This window comes from Mesoplodon densirostris, chromosome 12 (assembly GCF_025265405.1).
Source record: "Mesoplodon densirostris isolate mMesDen1 chromosome 12, mMesDen1 primary haplotype, whole genome shotgun sequence".
In the NCBI taxonomy this organism is placed as follows: domain Eukaryota; kingdom Metazoa; phylum Chordata; class Mammalia; order Artiodactyla; family Ziphiidae; genus Mesoplodon; species Mesoplodon densirostris.
Window position 1 is genome coordinate 88887956 of NC_082672.1, and position 22734 is coordinate 88910689.

General features: G+C 39.7%; 1 protein-coding gene across 9 annotated transcripts in view; it reads right to left on the bottom strand.

Moving 5' to 3' along the window:
* Positions 1-22734, bottom strand: part of IBTK (inhibitor of Bruton tyrosine kinase) — a 186356-nt gene that overhangs the window by 75148 nt on the left and 88474 nt on the right. For 8 of the 9 annotated variants that reach the window (XM_060115369.1, XM_060115367.1, XM_060115368.1 and 5 more), the window contains 3 exons: positions 6424-7113; positions 1560-1656; positions 307-431 (listed from right to left, as the gene is read on the bottom strand). In XM_060115369.1, the coding sequence (XP_059971352.1) occupies positions 307-431; positions 1560-1656; positions 6424-6744 (543 nt within the window). In that variant the 5' untranslated portion in view covers positions 6745-7113. Of the gene's footprint in view, positions 1-306; positions 432-1559; positions 1657-6423; positions 7114-16366; positions 16534-22734 lie in introns of those variants that run through there. The other variant, XM_060115363.1, reaches the window with a different exon arrangement.

Consider the following 22734-nt stretch of genomic DNA (forward strand, 5'->3'; position numbering starts at 1 on the left):
AGAAAGAAAAGCTAGAAAATCAACACAACCTCTACCTTTTTAAAATTAATATCTGTATAATGCCTTCTAACTTCTAACATGTCTTACACAAACATCTCATAGTTTTATGATATTTTACATAGTCTAAATATGATTAAGACTAACAAAATCTAAAAAGAATTAGTAAAGTTCTGTTGATCAATCTCTTCATTCAAATATGTTACTGCACCTTCACCAAAGTTAACATAATCCAAATGAAAAGATACGCTATCAAACACAAAAGTTCTTTTTAATCTCTAAAAGTACTCAGATTGTATTTCAATATACCTGCTTGATATAAACCCCACTCCTAGAGAACAGATCCACCAACTCGGGATGATGTTTGCTATTCTGGCTTCCATGACCCAGGGTGAAATTTGTATTATCTCCCCAAGTGTAGACATCTGTAGGATCTAAAATGAAAATTAGTTTTTATACTCTTTTACATTTTAAACAAGTATCAGTGTAGTTTATTTATAGACATACTCCACTAATCAGTTTACCTCAAACATGATTCTTCACAAAAACTAATTTAATTACCATATTTAGAAAGATATTACCAACCCTCTCTTTTAAATTATGAATCTAATAATTTACTATGTAACTCTAAGAACAGAAATCAGAAAATCCAATTCAGCACAGGCCTGTTCCAATGTAAGCAATCTAACACTTTACCCTTGTTTCTTTAGAAGTTAAAGTTTAACTGCCAAATTATTAAAATATCACCTGCCATATCCACCTAGTTTCCATGAAAATAATACATATAATTATTTAAATGTAAAATGTTATTAAAACATTTAATATATACGGGTTCTAAATGAAGCAAACATGATGTTAGTTCCTATTTCTAGAGAAACATCATCTTCCAATAGTTTGCTCTTGATAGATGCAAAATCACACTAGAGATTGGGCCAATATCCATTAAACTGGGATAAAACTTAATCACAGCTAATTATGATATAAATCTTCATTTTTATTTTGGAAGGCTTATAAAGTTCTTGAATGGAACTGTAACTGTAACTTGCAATATAGTGTCCAAGATAGAAATAAAAATGAAGAACATGTCCTTACTTAGCTTGCTCACTAGTTAAAATGCAAATTAACTAGTGCCCCCATTAAAATCTCTTCTCCTTTTCAGTCAATCTCCATTACCAAAGTTCACAGGGCAAAAAAATTGAAGAGATAAGTGCAATAAGAAGGAACATGTGGGTAGAAGAATCACTTCCTTTCCCCCTCTACCTCAAATGCTGTTACTTTCTGAATGCACATCAATGGCTTTACAGTAGTTACAATTCTAGCTGCCTTCCCTTTTTAGGCTGTGTTTTTACTCTTATACACAGAAATGAACACTGAATCTGAAAAATGTAAAATAAACCAAAGTGCTCTGAAAGAAAACCAAAGTTATCAACCAACATATACCAGTGTAAAAGTTCTTTGCAGATATCCACACAAATTTTCTCAGGTTATTTCTATAACAATAAAATTTCATTAAAATTTTCTAAGCTGTACCTTAATGGAATATATTTGTGGAGTTTTCTTACCGGTATTTCTGAATACTACATGAGCTGGTCTATCCTTCATTACAAGATCCAAAGCTGACAAGCCTTCTTTATCTTGAATATACAGACTAACACCATGCTAAAAAAAAAAGGAAAAAATATGTGTGTGTATATACAGATATATATGTATTTATTTTTAATCATTTACCTATAATCAGTAATTTATCAAAAAGTCAGATGATCAAACCCATAAATACATTAAAAATAAACATTTAATAACAATTATCTCCTGTGCTCATACACATTTATTTCTCACATAAAAGAAAACTAAGAGAAATCGAATATCGAATTCTTGGGGAAATGAAGAAGAACCAGAAAACGTGAACAAATAAAATAACATTTAAAATCAAAATGAAAAAAAAATCAAAATGAACTAGATATGAAAGTTTCCATGGTAAGGCAGGTCAGTTACTGAGAAAGCCCTAACTTTTGGTCTGGGTCTACATGTGTGTGTACACACACATGCTTTCTTTTTTTGTATTTAAAGAGCCAAACTCCACATCCAGCTAAGGGCTGTAAAGATTTCTACACAATGGCAAACAATACTTCTTACTTTTTATATATATGATTTTTAGGATTTACTGTATATAATGTGATCACCTATGCTCCACCTTTTTGCCTTAAATTCCATTACATCTATTACTGACATGAAGACAATTATATTCTTTTATTTCTACTTGTGTGATATATATTTTTATATTTTTCCACTTAAAATTTTCTACTTATATTTTCAGAGCATTGTCTCTTACCACTTATAGTTAGATTGTATCAAAAAAAAAAACCCTGAGAATGCACGTGTGTGTGTGTTTTAAGAATGAATTTAAAGTAATCTGTAGTTTTATATCTCCAGAATTCAAACATGAAACAGAACATTTCCTGTCCCGTTTATTTAAGGCAGTTAGAACACCCTATCCCTAGCACCATATTTACTGCTTTTAAAATATAACTGGAGGAGGGGAGAAACAGACCAATGTTCAATTCATTTTATTATTACTACATACAGTGTTTTAAACATAAAATGTACTCCTTTTCATAAATAACTTTTAATATTTGCTGATAGTTTAATAAGGCATTCAACAATAATTTTAACTCGTGTGAGTGATCACTGCCTCTCCATCTACACACACAGTTTACCTGGGCAGTTACAGGTTGAGATGAACCATGAAGTTTTTAAACTCTAACCACATGTTGGAATACTCTTTTTGGGTTACTTAAGAAAGAGAATCTCCTCTTACCTCGTAACAATGGATTTTAATAAATTAAAATCAAGATGGTTCCAGATGGTTTTAACACTTGATTTCACAAGGGTTGTCAATGAACAAAAATACTCGTTAGTGAGCTAACGAATAAAACAAAATTCAGAAGTGATCTAAGATCTTAATAAATTAAAAAGTGTATGTTGCCTGCTCCTTTCAAAGTTAGATATAATAAACCCGTGTGGGAAGACCTGAGCTTGGCCTTCATAAGGCTAAGAAGGGGAGATTCCAGGGCACAGCGTTCCAAGCTACGAATCTGACAAATAGGGTCCCAGAAACTTAGATCCCTGGAGAGTTTACTTTATCAGTTTTATAAATTTGTCCTAAACTTTATATATTTACCAACTGGACCCTAATGAGACTACATACAGTTGCATCATCCTAAGTAGCCCCAACTGCATAAAGGACTAGGAACCCTTTTTTGCCTTTACAGCTCCCTACATATGGAGGTCTCTGACACTTTCTAATATGCTCACCTTAAACTCTAAAGGTAGTAGCATCAGTGTGTAGTCTAGTCTATCCCATTTATTAAAAGATCAACTCTTTACATATTCCCAAAATAGTAGATAAGTTCATTACCTTATTAAATAGCATCTAAGTATAACCAAAAAACAAACCAACAAACAAGAAAATGATTCTTTTTTTTTCCTATTACAATATCCCTAGCACTTAGATCATTGCCTAATACACATTAGGCACTAAAAAAAAAAAATGTATTCCAAATACCTTACAAACAGTATATCACTTAATCCACACAATCTTATGATTCAGGAAGTTCTTCCATTTACAAATGGGAAAAATTAAAGCAAGTTCTTCCAGGTTAGTAATATAAGTAAACCACCAATATTAAAGAAAAATGGTATAGAGGTAACAGACACAGCAGGACCCTACAAACATAAACATGCCTCCTGTCACAGAATCAAGAAGGTAATGAAAAGCTGCATAAGATATGCTGTTTCTACTCTGGCTTTTGGTAGACAAGAAGTTTCTGCTGAGGTTTTTCATCTTTGGCAATCAGGAAACTGATAGCATGGGTGTTTATTTATTGTACAATTTTAGCACTTAATTTTAAAATTTCATACCTATAAAGTTTTTATCAAATGTAATTCATTTAAAATGTGTTTTTCTGTATAGTCTCTTCTTGCTAGTCCGTAAGACCTTAAATGCTATAGCGCTATCACCAGAAGTGGCACTGACGTGAACACCCCTATCATTGCAGCCCTTCCAATTAAAGGAGTGTTAAACGGGGAAAGAAGTCTGTGCTAAAAAAATGCAGATGGCTTACAGCAACATGCGAATACTAAATGGATAAAAGAGGTTTCTGTGGGAATATTTTTATCAGTGGGAAGCATCCATGTTAAGTGTCTATCACGGATCAGAAGGACTCTGATGATAATAAGACAGTCAAGCCAAGAGCAAGGTGGCCCAAGGCACAATTTCCTGGTTTCACCTAGCCAAGATGGCGAGGATGACTGAGGATTTCTAAAGGGAAATGAAACCCAAAGGGAGGGAAGTTCCAAAATTCAGACCAGAACCGACTTCAAACTGAAGCCCCGAATCCTAACACCGGACTGGCAACCCCGAGGACCTCAGAAAATCCAAGGACACTCTCAAGCTTGAAAGGATTGGCAGTCATCCAATTTTCCAGCAGAAACTGGTGGGAAAGGGTGGGTAGAAGTGGTAGAGCTGACAGAGGCTTTAACTCTTACTAACCCAGCTTTTCCTGTAAAAGAGGTTACAATACGGGAACTAAACTGACACCCAAAGGTTTCAGATATAAGAGGAATTAACAGTACTATTACTAAACTTAAGAAAAGTTTTTCTTCACTGAAACTCCCTGGGGGGGGCGGAATAAGGAAGGTGCCACTATTATGCTCTTTTTATAGATGAAACTGAAGTTCAAGACTTAGTAACTCATCTAAGAGGACTCAGTAAGTAGTAAACCTAGATAGTTTAGCTCCAAAAAAGGATATTTTGCTATTAACACATACTGAAAATTATTTTGATCAGTAAATGTTACCACCTAAAGACCACTATGTAAACAATTTTTCTGAAGTCAAAAACAGACACCAGGACTTCCCTGGTGGCACAGTGGTTAAGAATCTGCCTGCCAATGCAGGGCACACAGGTTCGAGCCCTGGCCCGGCAAGATCCCACATGCCACAGAGGAACTAGACTCGTGCACCACAGCTACTGAGCCTGCACTCTAGAGCCTGTGAGCCACAACTACTGAGCCCACGTGCCACAACTACTGAAGCCCACACACCTAGAGCCCGTGATCCACAACAAGAGAAGCCACCACAATGAGAAGCCCCTGCACCGCAACGAAGAGTAGCGCCCACTCACTGCAACTAGAGAAAGCCCGCACACAAACCATCACCCAACGCAGCCAATCAATCAATCAATCAACCAATAAATAAAATTTAAAACAAAAACAAAAAACAGACACCAAAGATAAAGACAATGAAGATAAGCACCCTAATGCCCTAATGTGACCACAAGTGCCTTGAGGACAGGAACTGCTTTGTTCTTCTCTGGTCCTCCACAAACAACTAAATGCCTATACACAAGCTAATTGTTCAATTTAAAACTCATGACTTCTAACAGTTTTTAATTTGCATTCATTAGTGAAATGACATCCATCGGGGTATATATCAAAACACTTCATATTATTTGGCTAAACAGTACAACAAACCTAGATTTCATCTACTTGATGGGAAATTTAAAATAAACTGATTCTAATTATTTTTTGAGGTAGATTTTTTAAAATAAATTTATTTTATTTATTTTATTTTTGGCTGCGTTGGGTCTTCGTTGCTGCACGCGGGCTTTCTCTAGTTGCGGCGAGCGGGGGCTACTCTTCGTTGCGGTGCGCTGGCTTCTCCTTGTGGTGGCTTCTCTTGTTGCGGAGCACGGGCTCTAGGTGCACGAGCTTCAGTAGTTGTGGCGTGTGGGCTCCAGGCGCGCGGGCTTCAGTAGCTGTGGCGCATGGGCCTAGTTGCTCCACTGCGTGTGGGATCTTCCTGGACCAGGGCTCGAACCCGTGTCCCCTGCATTGGCAGGCAGATTCTTAACCACTGTGCCACCAGGGAAGCCCTGATTCTAATTATTTTTTTAAAGAACTATAAACACTTTACCCTAGCCAAACAAGAATTAAACACACTACTCAAAACACAGTCCCTACATGATTTCAATAACCAGTGCCCTTTTAAAGTAGATAATGATATAGTTATACAAAAGGAAACAATTTCTTAAAAATACTAAAAGATATATAGTACTGAGTAAATGACAAAATGGGATTTACTTCAAAATAACATGCGGTGGAGAAAGTCAGTGGAGACATACATAACACAAAATTGACCAACAGTTCATGATACATTGTAAACTTTGGTGTATGTTTAAACTTTTATATCATAAAAGGTTTAAATTAAAAGGATATATGAGATTTGAATTCTAAAGATGAGTTATAAAAGATATCTAACAACTGATAAGAACTCAAATCTCTTTTGGAAAATAAGTGGAATACATGAAAAAGATTAAGAAAAACACACGCCACACCAAATAGTTTTAAATAAACAAATGACACTTACCTTCAATAGAGACCAAACACAATCAATATGTCCATAAAAAACGCTTCTATGCAAAGCTGTCCATCCTGACTCCTTGTCTTTCACCAATGGATCCACTCCTTTCTCAATTAGCCAATCTAACACTCCTTTCTTTCCACAGGAGGAAACAAGGTGGAGGGCATTTCTGCCAAAGGCATCCTTGATAGTTGCAGCATTGTAACAATGACTGGAGAGAAAGGCCTTAATCTGGTTTTCACTCCCCTTTGTTACCACAGAAAGGACATCCAAAGCATGCTGCAGGGATCGACATTTTGATGTGCAGTCGGGGATGGAAGAATTCATCCTAATTGTTTTAATACAGCTTACTTCTTCTGAACAGTCAGAAAATTTTTAAAAATGAAAAAGCCAGGACACAAAGGTGCTATTCAGAAAGATTTATAGAGAATAAATGGCCTGTTTAGGATTATAATTTAAATCCTCATGGCAGCAGTATAAAACTATATAGATTTGTACAATTTATTTTGGCACTTAAATCCAAAAATTATAAATAGCCCTATCAAGTTTATATCAAACACAAGTTCTTTATTTAAAAAAAAAACCTTTCCACAGTTTATAAATTATTCCTGGAGTCAAGCACCACGGGGGAGGAGGAGGGGAACTCCCCCTCCACACTGTCGGGTCCTTTTAAATATCCATGATTGCAAGTGTGACCTATAAGAGAAGGAGAAAGATAAAGTAAAAAATACACAATCTATCTCTTGCTCAAGTATTTTACAATACAATTACCTCCATATTTAAGTGCCCCTAATTCCTATTTCAAAAACAAACAAGCAAATAAATGAGCCTACCAACTTCTCACTGATAGGATAGTCGCTCCTCCTTCCCGGTGATGTTTTCTCCCGATGGAATGTGTGGCAAAGTTAGAGCTTCACTGACAAAAGCTCGACCTCCTCTCCCAGTTTTGATAAGGGAGGTTAGTTCTGCTCGGCCACAAGCCTGATTGAAAGGTGGCTCCATCCACCTCCACCCGAGAAAGTTGAGGAAGAAAGGGGAGTGGATCCACCTGGCAGCAACCCTCCAGCCTGTCTGCCCGGCTTCTACAAATGTTACCATACAGATAAACTGGAAGGGTCAAAGGGCTCTCACATCCGTGGTATGTCTAAGTTATTTGACTTCACCCACACTTTATTTCAGAATCCAGACATTACGAGTAGACATGTACATGTGGAGTGATGAAGTTAATGCGTTTAATCAGGACTCCCAAAATGGAGGCCACCCCAGTGGCCTCACCCACGTCACAAATCTAAACCTGTCAGTCTGCACCTACAGGACACACCTGTCAAGGACACCTAAAAACAATCAATCCTCCCACTCCAGAAAACAGGACCTGCTCGCCTTGTTAGGAAACCTCCCACCTCCTCGCCAAGCACACCCTGCCTCCGAGCTGCCTCTTCTAACATTCTGTAAGGCTCTCTTGCCCAAAATCCCTTGGAAGATTGCTTCACCGCCAGTGAGCACTGACTGCCCCCCTACCCCGCAATCCATGCGTTGTTTTCCCTTGAACAGAGGACATCCAAGTCGTTACTAAATTGTTTTAATTCTGTCATTTGACAGGAGAGACAGAGAGAAAACGAGAGAGAGGGAGGAGTGGGGGAAGGGAGGAAAGGAGAGAGAAGAGAGATTACTTTGTGCTATTCCTGTGTTTGAAGTGCTTTTCAAGCCCTGGAATTGTAGTCACCTGTCCATTTCAAAGGTAACTTTTAAAAGAAATGCACTTCAAAGCCACCTTGATATTGTTTTTCAGATGGCCACAGTTCTGCATTATCTGCTCTGTTATTGTTGCTAATATCAATAAATTTAACTAACCATGTTAAAAACAAACAAACTTTCCACTAATAGAAAAAATTTTCACGTACTGAGATATGGGGAAGTCATTCTGGCTTATACATGATTTGGCTTGAACTTTATGCTCACTAAAACAGCCTGTCTTATGGCCTGTCAAACGCACATTGTACATCTGCTTTAACCATTAAAAAAGAGTGTAGCTCATCATCCAGTAACACAAAAGGTTAAGTTGCAACCCACTGCAGAAGCCCACTGACAGGACATCCTGAGGGAAATTCAGGATGGGAGAAACAGGATGAAGCATTCTATGCTTTGGATCTACCGGCTCCTAGGTAGGTAAGAAGACCAGATTCTTGCACCTTCCCATACACAGGAAAACACTAAAATCATTAACATGAGATATCTGTTCTTTGTGATTAGCACTAATCTTTTACCAAGATGTATGCTTGACTACATGTATTCAAACACTACAAGTATTTAAAACATACATAAAAAGGAGAAAATTTTTCCTTAATCTATCATCTCCACAAATCATTAAGAGACCAACAGAATAAAAGTCAAAGAATATGACCACATTTCTCAAAAAAAGGGGGGGTGGATTTAAATGGATTTTTAAAAAGAAAGAGACACATCATTCAAAAGAAATGTAAATTAAAACTATAATGAGACACCATTTTTATCTATCAGAATGACAAAGATCAAAAAGGTTGATATTACTATGTATTGACAAGGTTTGAAGAAATAGAAACTCTAACTCCATTGTTGGTGAGTATAAATCAGTACAGTCTTTATGGACAGCAATTTAGTAGTATTTACTAAAATGTAAAAGGCACCTTCCTTTTGACTCAGTTTTACTCCTAAGAATTTAGCCTGTAAAACTATATCCATGTGTGAAATGGCATAAGTACAAGAACATTCATTGCATCACTGCATGGAAAAAACCTAAATAGTTAAAAGATAGTTGTGGCATGTCCACTCAACAGAAGATTATTCATGTATCAAAAAGAATAAAGTAGCTATATATTTTCTAACATGAAATAATCTGCAAGATATATTGTAAAATGTTTCTTAAAACTAGATGTATCTGGGGCCTCCCTGGTGGCGCAGTGGTTGGGAGTCCGCCTGCCGATGCAGGGGATGCGGGTTCGTGCCCCGGTCTGGGAGGATCCCATATGCCGCGGAGCGGCTGGGCCCGTGAGCCATGGCCGCTGGGCCTGCGCATCCGGAGCCTGTGCTCCGCAACGGGAGAGGCCACAACAGTGAGAGGCCCGCATACCGCAAAAAGAAAAAAAAAAAAAAAAAAAAAAAAACTAGATGTATCTGTAATGTCACGTATGAGAAAATGTACATGTAAATATGTTTATGCTTGAATATGCATGAAAGATGTTTAGGAGAATACACAAGAAAATGGTTAATAGTGGTTGCTCTAGGGAAGACCACCAATGGTTGGAGACAGATATGGAAGGCAGACTTACTTTTTACTACTACTAACCTCTTCTGATTGCTTTACCATGTATACGTATACCTACTTTAAAATAAACATCTTAAAAATATAAATAAATGCTAATATATTGATTAGAGAGGCCACAGAAAAGTCTAGAAAACTCAACCATCATACATGAGCCTCTAGCTTTTTTCCAATATGCTAATGTGTCTGCTTTGCCCATTCAGATCTGGAGAAATGAAATATCATTGTCAACTACTTGAAAAGCTACTAGCCTTCAGTTTCTTCACTTCCTGTTAGAAAACTAACCACCAATATAAAATATTAGAAATTTTATATCTAGATTGGACTACTTTAAGCATTTCTCCATCAGCTTTTTATTTATCATCTCCTAATTATCTTCTTCTTTCAATATTTTTGTGCTCTGGATTTTAAATTAGTAGTCAATCCATCTATAATGGCTAGATTTTAAAGCTTTTATAGTAGAAATTCTACATAAATTCTCTACTCCAAGGTATCAAATTAAGTTCCACAAAATACTTTTTTTCATTTTCATTTATTTTAAAAATACAGTCGGTCCTCCATATCTGTATGTTCCACAACCGTGAACTGAACCAAGCTTCAACTGAAAATATTTAAAAATTCCAGAAAGTTCCAAAAAGAATAGCTTGAATTTGCCTCATGCTGGCCAACTATTTACATAGCATTTTCAACTACAGTTGACCCTTGAACAACACAATGACCCTCTTACAGCTGGCTTTCCCTATACTAGGTTCCTTGTATTCACGGTTCAACATCTGCAACTTCAACCAAAGGCGTCCTGTAGTACTGCAGTACACATTTACTGACGAAAATCCGAGTATAAGTGGACCCATGCTCTTCAAACCCATGTTGTTCACGGTTCAACCATATTTTCATAGCACTGACACTGTATCTAGATATTCTAAGTAATCTAGAGATGATTTAAAGTATACTGGAGAATATATGTAGATTATATACAAATACTATGCCATTTTATATAAGGGACTTGAGCATCTGTAGATTTTGGTATCCGTTGGGGTCCTAGAACCAATGCCCCGGTGATACCAAGAGACTACTGTATTTATCTGAATGACAGAGGAAAAACGGTTATAAAACTATTTAGAGCAACACAAGTGAGTTTACATATACGTATAGGAAAAGTTTCTGTGCACCAGCCATAAACATTCCAAATCTGTATTTTCCACTCCCATTTCCAACCACACTAAGTCAGAAATCCTAAACCTAACTAGTTCTTAACTATTCTGATTTCCCCATCTGGAAATGATAGCACAGAAGCAGACAACTCCTAGTCCTTTCTAGCTCCAGTTCTGTTTCTACTAGACTATATATAAATAAGCAAAGTGTTTGGTAGTTAGTTGACATGAAGAAAAAAGTACCAAAGCCTCAAGTAGTTTAAAATGTTTAAACTGGAAAACATGACAGATGGCAAAATAGTCACGTGTAGTTAATTTCATCCCTTTGAGGCTCTAAAATTTTGCCATCTTTGTGTTTTCAGTGTCTTCCTAATACCTGAAAGGAACTACTTATGTGAATAACTCAAACCCTACAGGAAATAATTAAGATACAAGAGAAAAGAATTCCCTAATTTGTTACTATACATAATTTAAACACTTAAAAGGGAAAAAGGAATATTAAATATAAACAAAAGTGATACTATACTATAATATATAATGAGAGCGGCACATACAGAGTACTATGAACATAAATTAGGAAGGGACTAAGTGACTAAGAGCTAAGAGCTAACATTTCTTAGAATCCTACATACTTGGATTCAAATATAGCAATGCCAGCTGTTACCAATTACATAACTCTACAAATTACATAATCTCTCCAAGCCTTCATTTCTTCTTCTGAAAATGGAGACAATGCCACCAACCTCAAAGGGTTACCGTAATGATAAATAAAGCTGCTTATCATGGTACCTGCTACCAAATGTACATTTAACAAATAGCAGCTTTGGGACTTCCCTGGTGGCGCAGTGGTTGAGAGTCCACCTGCCGATGCAGGGGACACGGGTTCGTGCCCCGGTCCGGGAATATCCCACGTGCCGCGGAGCGGCTGGGCCCGTGAGCCATGGCCGCTGAGCCTGCGCGTTCGGAGCCTGTGCTCCGCAATGGGAGAGGCCACAATGGTGAGAGGCCCGCGTACCGCAAAAAAAAAAAAATAGCAGCTTTTATTACTATCATTTCTTCAGTAACAAAGAGATAACAAATTTTTATTCCAAAGTTCATGTTTGGGCTTCAATGTCTCTGCTACTAGTTTCCATGCGTTCTTCTCCTATGAAACCACACACACTAAGGTTACCAATGACCTCCAAATTGCCAAATACTTTTGGTAATGTTACTTGACTTCCCTGCTTTCGAGTCATGACCACGACATTCTCGTAAGGCATCTAGAAAGGAGTACTGAAAGCACAGGGAACCACTGAAGCATATGCATGGGATCTCTCTCCTATCACCTCTTCCAAGGGCATTTTCCCTTCCCCTGACCTTCAAACATTAGGCTTCTCTCAATGTTCCACCTTCAGTCTTCTTTTCCTCTCTAATTCATACTCACCCTGCATAATTTCAATCTCTTCATGTTAACTTTAACCTGTGCTCATAATCCTCAAATCTGTCTCCTGCCCTTACAACTTTCCTAAGTTCCTGGCCCAATGCCTAGCGTTCATCGTCTACATGCTTTCAACAAACTCTTATTGAAGGCAAAGAAAGCAAAGGAAATACTTATTAAGCATGCGATATTTTACATGACGTGATATTTTACATCAAAGAGGTTAAGTAAGCCACCCAAATCACACTATCAGTAAAAGAGGAGTTAGAATTCACACACAGATCTATCTCACAGTAAAGTCCAAGCTATTTCTACAACACTATGCTGCCTCTTCAGTGCAGCTGCAGGTCACAAGGTACTGCGAAAACAAAAATACATAGGACTTAAATATTCTAGATATTCTAGTACAGACTCATGGATAATATTTAGGTGAAAATATAGCTCATTTAACAACTGTATTGACTGAACAAGATTTACTATCTATTACGCAGTCTCTACCATCAGTGGGGCACAGTTTGGTAGAGGAGAATGATTTTTATTTCAGCAAGTACTAAAAACATATGATTAAAACCTACGATAAAGATATAACAAGTGACTCACAGGAATGGGGAGTCAACAAGAGGGATAAAGGGAAGATTCCCCAAAGGAGATGAGGTGAGTATGTGTTTGCCTGATAAATTCAGGGCCAGTGGGCATTTGAGGCCGAAGTAACAGTCCATATAAAAGCACTAAAATCACCTTGGTCCATTCTGAAACTTCTAAGTAGTTCAGAAGACAGAAATGCATAAGGCCTAATATACACACAGGGATGAACTAGATGACAGACAGCCTGAGGTGCCTTTCTTCAGGGATAATGAAAGGGAGCAATTCAGAAACATATTTAGGACCTCGAGTTGACAAGATGTGGTCAACTCCTAGGTTTCTGGCTTGACTACAGATAGAGCAGCCAAGAAGAAGAGTAAAGGGCAAATACTTCGTAAATCAGAAAAATAAAACAAACTGAAAACGAAAGGAACAAACAGAAATTAAAAGAGAAAATGTTTGCTTTATATGTGATGAATACGAAGTGTTGATGAGAAATTGAGGTGGAAGAGTGTAGCTAGCTGCACCGGTGATTGCTAACCTTGCAGACTGGTCCACCACAAAGGCGCCAGCCAGTAGAGGCTGAGCCCTCAACAATGGCTCACAATCCTATTTAACCTTGGTGAAGAGTTCAGTTATCTTCCTAAAACACAAATCTGATCATGCTATTCTCTCACATATCCGAGACCAAAATGAGCCAATATCTATATTTCATGTGTTAATAGCCTTGTGACCTCAGGAAGAGGATGCCAGTTAGACTGGGCAACCACGTAGCACACAAAGTTCAGACTGTGAACTCAGAACACTGAGCTAGTAACCACTAACTAAATGACCCTGGGCATGTAACAGCTGCCTAAGCTTCAATTCTCTCACTTGTAAAAAGGGAATAAAAACTACTTATCTCCTGAGTTGTTCTGAAAAATAAATGAGACAATTCATGCACATGTAAGCACCCAAGAAATGTTACAAAGGAAAAAGGAACATAGTGATATAATATATTGATCAAAAAAAAACCACAATAACTATATCAAAGCCCTTTCTGCTTGGAATGTTTTTACCCAAACCTTTACAGGGCTGCCAAGTTGTCCATGGCTTACAAACATTACATCGACCATCTTTTGAACTTTCACATGGACAAGCATAGTGCTTTACATAAATGAACTAATTTAATCCTCTTTCCAGCCTGTATTGCCCTGTATGTATTAACTAAGAATTGGGTTCCTATTATCTAAAACCTTGGTCAAGTAGCTTAATCTTCCTAATCCTCAATTTCTTCATCTGCAAAATGATGATAACAGAATGATGATAACAACATGCCTTGTGGACCTTGGCATGTGGACCTTGGCAGTGTGGACCCTGACTACACATAAAGATTCTAAGCTCCTTAAGGCAGGGAAGAGAATGCCATACTTACTCACATTTGTCACTAAATATAATATGTATTCAATAAGTAGGCTTACATTTTTAAAGAGCTCTCTAAAATCAAAATATCTTCCCTAAAAACTTGTATCTATATTAACTGTCACAAAGCTACAAATTATAGTGACTCATAATTGACGAATTTAAAAAAATTTAAATTCCTTCTGTAAGCCCTGAAATTAGTTCACATAATTTTAAAACATCAAGACTTACTACTTTAGGAAATTAATAATTTAGCTTTATCAATATTGTATTTTATTTTATTCTGTTTTCTCAATTATTCTCTGGGTACAAAGGATAGAAACTTCAATATTTTATTAGTGCAAAACCCAGTTTCACAATTGAACAATTCCCCAAATTCTAGGAGGCAAGCACATCTCTGGAGGTGGCAAAGAATTACTGCCCTATTAATGATAATAAAGGGACTTCCCTGGCAGTCCAGTGGTTAAGACTCCGCACTTCCACGGCAGGGGGTGCGGGTTCGATCCCTGGTAGGGCAACTAAGATATGGCATGTCACATGGCACGGCCAAGATGATTTAGAAAAAAGAAAGAGAGAAGATAATAAACTAACCTTGACATCATTTATCATAATTAACCAAGTAACACTGAGCTCCTTACGCAATATGGTCTATTGAACTTTATGGTTCCGAAGCATAATGCAGAATTTAGCATACTGAAAGCCCTGGACAAAAGTTGTGTTTTTTTGTTTCTTTAACATTTTTATTGGACTATAATTGCTTTACAATGTTGTGTTAGTTTCTGCTGTATAACAAAGTGAATCAGCTATATGCATACCTATGTGCATATGTATATCCCCATATGCCCTCCCTCTTGCATCTCCCTCCCACCCTCCTTATCCCATCCCTCTAGGTGGTCGCAAAGCACCGTGCTATGTGGCTGCTTCCCACTAGCTATCTATTTTACGTTTGGTAGTGTATATATGTCCATGTCACTCTCTCACTTCGTCCCAGCTTACCTTTCCCCCTCCCCGTGTCCTCAAGTCCATTCTCTACGTCTGCCTGGACACAAGTTTTTAAAAAAATTTTTAAATGGAAGAACCATTTTTTAAATTCCTTGAAGTAAACCGCTTTGACTAAGTATCTGTACTTTCAGCAAATATCTATACTACAATTCTTTTTAGAAAACATCTCTTTCTGCCCTTATCGGCCCTATATCAGTTTCTAAAACCTATTAAAAAATCAAGGAATTTAAAATAAAAAGGGCAGTGAAAAGATCAAGGAGCTATGGAAGGACGTGAATTCGCACATCATGAGCATAGAAACACTACCACTCATAAAAATCACATTCTTTCAGTACTTCTGATAAATCTCGACTTTCAAACGCCCTACTTCCAGGCATGGGAGGGAAAAAAAAAAAAAAAAAAAAGATGCTACATCAATCTCTGCTTCCTGAAAAATATCCTGTCCGGCTAACACCCTTTAAGTTTTACTACCTACGTTGGAAATCCAGAGTCACGGATACCCTGGGTTACTTGTTTCGCTGATGAACTAAAACTTTTTAGAAATCGGCAACATGATACAAGAACAAAAGGCCTCTATCCTGTGTCCCCCATGCCCCCAAGAAAGAACGGGTCCCTTTTCACGTAACAGGTCGATTCACACTGAACATCGTTAGCCTCCCCAGACTGAACTAAAACTTCTGTGACGCCACGAAAGGGATAAGAGACGTGGGCCCCTCGAGGAATGGCTTCAAATTCAAGGCTCCAGGGGAAGTGACAAGAGACAACTATCAGAAACTAGCAGCGCAACGTCGCTGGAGGGCTTGGCAGGCAGGACCGCAAGGTAGCGCGGCGCCCGCACAGACCATTCATTAGCTCCGGGCGGCGACGGGGAGGCGGCCGCCGGGACCCGGGGCACACGGCCGGCCCCGCGCCGCCTCTCGCGGAGCCCGGCAGCCTCGGCGCCGCTGAGTCCCCTCCCCGCGGCCCACCCGGGACACCGTCGCCCGCGGTCACCCGCACCCTCCGGAAAGATAACACTGTCCCGTCGCCCCACGACTCAAGGGACGCTGTTGCCTCTGCCCGTTCCGCACGGTCGGGCCGCGCCGAGCCCTCCCTCACCAGTCGCTAGATGAAAATGCTCCGGTGGTCTCCGCGGGGTGGGCACACGGTCGCGCAGGGATTCATCCTCAGTGAAGGCAGCAGAAGAAAACGAAGGGCGCCAGGGGAGGCCGATCCCCAGGCCCGGGTCAGCTCCGGAAGCGGCTGCAGCAACAGCCGCCGCGTCTACAGACGTCTAGAAGAGGGGGAGGGACGAAGGGCCGGCACGGGCGGGACCCAGGAATAAGGCGGGCGCTGATTGGCTGGTGCTCGTGTATGCCTGTGGAGGATTGGCTGGTGTCTGCCCAGAAGGCCTCGCGAGGCAGCGCCTAAACTGGTCTTTCCCTGGCACCCTAAAGGAACTTGACTCCTCCGGCCTTGGGGCAGCCAGCAGTAGCCTGGGGCGGGGAAAGGCCATGGCCGAGGACTCTAGACCAACGGGGGGTGGTGGAAATGTCCCTCCCGGGGTCAGCAGTCGCCCAAGGAGAAACCTCCCTCTCCCCGCAACTGGAGACTTGGAATGCAGGATAAACCCTGGTGGAGAGACTGAGTTCTGGGGACCTGGACGGATGCCTTGGTCACCACGCAGCAGAAACCACAGGCGTAGGCAACTTGCACCTAAGAGAGTTTCCTCCCGTCGCCCTACGAAAGCCCAGGGCGTCGTCTCAAAGAGACTCAGCCTCGCCTCTCCCCGGCCGCTCCCACCCCCGGATTTTCCGGGGTCACTCCCTGGGTCAGAAGGCGTCACTGCCTTCTTAGATCACTGTGCGGAGCCAGCCGCCGACCCGGGCCAAGCCACTCACCAGGTCACGCTACTCAGTGCCTGATGCCAGGCTCGTACTACGCTTTTTACCCCTTAACTCTGCCTCCAAGGGACGTTTTAAAAATGGTCGGGTGAAAAAAATTAGGGAGGACAGCAAGTAGCCAATAATCGATACTAGGATAGCGAAAAGGAAACATCCTGCCTGGGAATGCCTGAAACAGTAGGCGCCCAGTAAATGTTTGTTCAGGGAGGGTTACTGTAACTCAGAAGAAACAACACTAGGAGTCAGGAGGTGTATGTGCAGGTCTGCCACGTGGTCAGTTATGCATGTCACTTAGTCTCCTTCACCTATAGAACGACGGAGTTGGACTAAGATGTCGTCTTAAGGGCTGCCCATTCAGCGTCACTCTTTCTGGAGCCTGCCTTGCGGAAGCCCAAAGCCACACAGCTCGTTAGTGAAGGGGAAAGGAGAATAGCTCTGCTGCTACCCCTCCCCGTACAGTGTTCTGTCTCTGCCCCTTATTCTAAGTGCCCTACTTCCTTCTTTGATGTGTAACAAAAACTAATTTGTAATGTTAAAATTGAGTGATTTTGAAAATAAGCCATGTACGATGACTTTTATATTCGTGCACAAAGAAGCTATCAACGGCAAGTAAAGTCAGTAACGTAAATGAATGCATCGACCTAAGGTCAAATCTTTTATCAGTCTCTGGACAAGTTAATTCGCTTTTCTGAAGCCTCAGTTTCCTCATTTGTAAAACAGGAGCAATAATGCATTTTATGGTTGTGAAAATGTAATTATATAGAGATATATCGCACTCATCAGAGTGCCTAGCACACAGTAACACTTCCTAAATAGTAGATGTTACTTTTTATAAATAAGTATTTCCTTAGCAGCAGAATTATTCCAATTCCATTCCAATTATTCCATTCCTTTTAACAATAGCCAGTGTCAGGCACTTGTGGTAAGCCATAGGGATACAATAGTGAACAAAACATTTATACACCCAGATAATCCCACACATAATAATTTGCGGGACTTCCCTGGTGGCGCAGTGGTTAAGAATCCGCCTGCCAATGCAGGGAACAAGGGTTCGAGCCCTGGACTGGGAGGATCCCACTATGCCGCGGAGCAACTAAGCCCGGGCGCCACAACTACTGAAGCCCGCACGCCTAGAGACCACAGGCCATAACTACTGAGCCCGCGTACCACAACTACTGAAGCCCGCGTGCCTAGAGCCCGTGCTCTGCAACAAGAGAAGCCACCACAATGAAAAGCCCCCGCACCACAACGAAGAGTAGCCCCTGCTTGCCGCAACTAGAGAAAGCCTGCGAGCAGCAACGAAGACCCAATGCAGCCAAAGATAAATAAATAAAAATAAATCTGTAAAAAAAAAAAGAATTTGCAACTTTTACAGGAACTGCAAATAATACCATGATAAATTTAATCTAACTTCCCAAAGAACTTGAACTAAGACTGGAAGAATGAGTAGGGGATAACCAGATGAAGCGGGAAAGAAAGAACACTGCAAGCCAAGGGATGTGGAATTGCTCCCCATTTTCCTAGAAAATTAGGTGCCTTCAAAGATACTGGTCATTTGCAGGACAGAATATTGAAATGATTAGGAAATAGTACAAATGAAGTACAATTCAATTTCATTTGACACATTGTAGATGTGTTTGGTGAAGGAAGAGATCAAAATTAGCCATTTAAAAAATAATTCTGTTGTGTTTACACATAGAAGAAAGAAGAGATAGAAATATACCAATAACAATGATTATCTCTGTGTGGTGGGTTATGGGTGACTCTTAATTTCTATCATTTTGAATTTGTCATTTTTATTTGCACTTTTGTTACTTGATTAATTAAAAAAATCAAAGTTAAGAAAAAATAACTGACTGGAGTTTCTAAAGTAGGCTTAAAGCAAGAAATAAATCTAAGGACGGTTTTAGAAGATTGCAGTGATTTCGGGGAGAAGTAGGGGAATAGTCCAGGCATCAGGAATGGAGTTTGAGATGAGGCCAAGATAGATCACTGCAGAAGTGTTTAAGCCACACCCTTGCCAATACACTCCCCAAATGCCATTTTTTCCCAGATAAATTAGTCATGCTGTCCTTCATAATCAACATGGATTGTGCTACCACTGAAGTTGTTTAGAGACAAGGAATGCCAGGGCTGTTCCTGCTTCCGCTGGTGACAGAAGAAAGAATATCAGAACTTGTATGTTTGCAATGGACCAAAGCCCAGACCTGTTCAGGTTCTGCAAGAATGGTTATCCATACAGGAAGATCAGCAGGGCAGCTGGCCTACAGATGACTAGAACCTTATTGTTTGGCCTAAGTATCTTTTACTTCAAACTGTCTTCCACGGGAGAACACTTGGCTGGAAGCAGCTTTCGGACATACGCCTCAGCGTGACCATTAGGGAAGATAGCACTGAGCCCTCTGCCTCAAGCACAAAATTCCCAGATGCCCCGATGTACCCTGATATTGGCTCAGATTAGGTGAGGACTCAAGAGTATCCTGATTGACAACCCTCATTAGAGTCCTGTGGTTGAAGCATAGTGACAAGTAGTTTCCCAAAAGAAGACAGGGTACACAGCAGACGAAAAATAGACAACTAAAGGGTGTTTCCATGCCGTTAGCTCCAGGGGCTATGGTCCCAGCTGTGTTCTTCCTATGTAATGATTATCCTTCCAGTTCTCCCTTAGAGGAGGCCACCTCCTCACAAATCTGTGATGCCTTCCCTGATGCCCTTTCCCAACCGTTATCCCGTCTTCTCTACTAGTTCTATAGCTTATTCATATTACTGTGTCACCCTGTGTTGTTTTTAGATTTATTAGTTTCACATGTGGGTGCAGTAAAAGCAAGGGTTCTGAAGGCAAACTGCCTGAATATAAAAGTTTACTCCTATTTTTACTAGCTGTGAGACCTAAGGCACGTTATATAACCCATCTAGGCCTCAGCCTCCTCACCTCTAACACGGGATTAACGGTACTTCCTTCATAAAGGCCTTATGAAGTTTAATGATTTGATATATGTAGAGCTCTTAGTACAGCTGTTAGCATCTAATAAAAGTTGACATCCCTGAACTCTTCTGGATGAATATATTTGCATGAGAGAGTTTTGAGGGGTGGGATTGGGAGACCCAAGGAGTGACCCACAAGATGGCAGTGTTTGAATATAACTTTAGAACTATATAAGCTTGAAAGCAGAATCCACCAATAAATCTAAAAATTCTAGGCAAACACTGGAGAAAGTCAAGACAAATTCAAAGTCTACATGAGACAAGCAAAAATTGTGAGAAATCAAACCAATAAATCTGGCAAGCTTAGCACTCTTTTTATAATCAGAACAAGCTCTATCTCCCCTTTACTGTGAGAATTTGGAGTGCTCTTTTCCCAGCCCATCTTACTGAGAATTGATGGTGTTCCTTCTTTATCTAACTACATGATTAAATCAGGTCCTTGTCACCACTGCTTCCTTAAGAAGAAGAAGAGGGAGTTTGATTTAAAGATTTAAGAAGAAAAGCAAGTTTGATTTAAAGTGGCAGACTGGACACATACTACATGCCACAAATCCCTAGACCTGGCGGAAAAGACATCTTTACAACTGAATTTTAAAATTCATAAATAAGTGCATTGGAAAACAAAAGTTTAGCTATTGATGGTCCAGAACTTAGGGAGATTCCCTGAAAGATGGATAGGAAGCTGGATTGGACAGTAGAAAGTAGGAACCCATAAGATACCATAAGCATATCTTATGGATGGCTATTATAATAGCAGAAAAATAGACTTTGACACAAAAAGTATTACCAGAGATAAAGAGGGATATTTAATAATGATCAGAGGATCAATTTCTCTGGAAGAAATAATGTGTATGTACCTAACCATGAATATGGATGTACCTCATAACAGAACTTCAAAATATATGATGCAAAAACTGACAGAACTAAAAGAAGAAATAGTTGCATAATTATAATCTCAGCAATAAAGACAACAATTGAACAAAAAAATAGAAAATCCATAGGTAATTTGAACAAGATTGTCAACCTCTGTAATGGTTGTGACCTCTATGATGGTTAATTTTATGTGTCAGCTTGACTGGGCCATGAGGTGCCAAGATATTTCGTCAAGTATTATTGTAGCTGTGTCTGTGAAGGTGTTTCTGGATGAGAATAACATTTGAAGTGGTAAACTGAGTAAAGCCGGTTGCCCTCCCTAATGTGGGTGGGCCTCGTCCAAACCTTTAAAGGCCTGAATAGAAGAAAAGGGGTGAATACAGATGGAGCTCCTCCTTCCTGGCTGCCTTAGAGCTGGGATATCCGTTTTTCCCTTCCTTCAGACTTGAACTGAAACATCAGCTCTTCCTGTATCTCTGGCCTTCAGACTGGGACTGGGACTGGAACTACACCATTGGCTCTCCTTGGTCTTCAGCTTGCCTGCCAATTGCAGATGTTGTGACTTGTCAGCCTCAATGATCACTTGACCCAATTCCATATATCTAACCTGTTCTGTTGGTTCTGTTTCTCTAGAGAACACTGACTAATACAACTTCCTTGATGTTTAGCTGTTCTCACATTCAATGACTGCAGAATACATATTCTTTTCAAGTGAACATGGTCCATTCAGCAAAATAGACCATATACTAGATCTTAAAATAAGCCTTAATAGAGTTAAAACACTTGGAATCTAAAGAAAGTTGAATAGTATTTCATACTGAATAAAAATAAAAATACAACATAACATTTGTATGATGCAGATAACGTAGTGCACACATACAGAAATGTATAGCTTTCAATAGTTATGTTAGTAAAGAAGAGCGATCGAAAATCAGTCACCTAAGGTTCCACATTAAGCAGCTAGAAAAAGAAAAGCAAAGTGAATTCAAAGTGCGCAGAAGGAAGAAAATAACAATAATAAGAGCAGAATTCAATTAAATCGAACAGAGAAAAAAAATAGAGAAAATTAGCAAAACTGGAAGTTGTTCTTTGAAACGATCAACAAAATTGATAAGCTCCTCGTCAGTTGTTAAGAAGAAATACAAATTGAGAACTGTCAAGAATTTCAAGGGTTTGAGATTGCACCCTACTTGGAAAGCTAACCAGGTTAGCCTGCCACAGTTTCATGGCTGCTGGCGGACTAAATGGGATTCCTGGGCCAGAGACAGGACTTTATTGCTCATGGCACAGCAAGCAGCATGAGCTTTATGTTTGCATCACTTCCTTTAGGCCCCCAAATCCCTCAAGAATAATATAGGTGTTGCCCAAGTAGACGTTGCAGATGTAGTGAGTTGGCATCCCAGCTAAGGAATTCCAAGCTTAGGGAAACTTAATATTTTAAAATATACTGCAAGCAAACCTGCCTGTTTTTGCTCCTGAAGTAGAAATTATCTTTATTATACTGGGCAGTAAATAAACCTGTCCTCTACTCTGGAGGAAGCCACTGTCACTATTTACCAAGGCTATTTGCTATACCAACAATATCCTTGAGAAGCTAAGTGCTCTCCTCACAAGATGTGCAGAAACATGAAGACGTGTAAGCAGATAGGGTTGGGGGTGGGGGGGTTCCCTGGAGAAAGAGAACCAGGCATAGCTTTCTTGACATAGAGAAGCCATTCTGGGCCT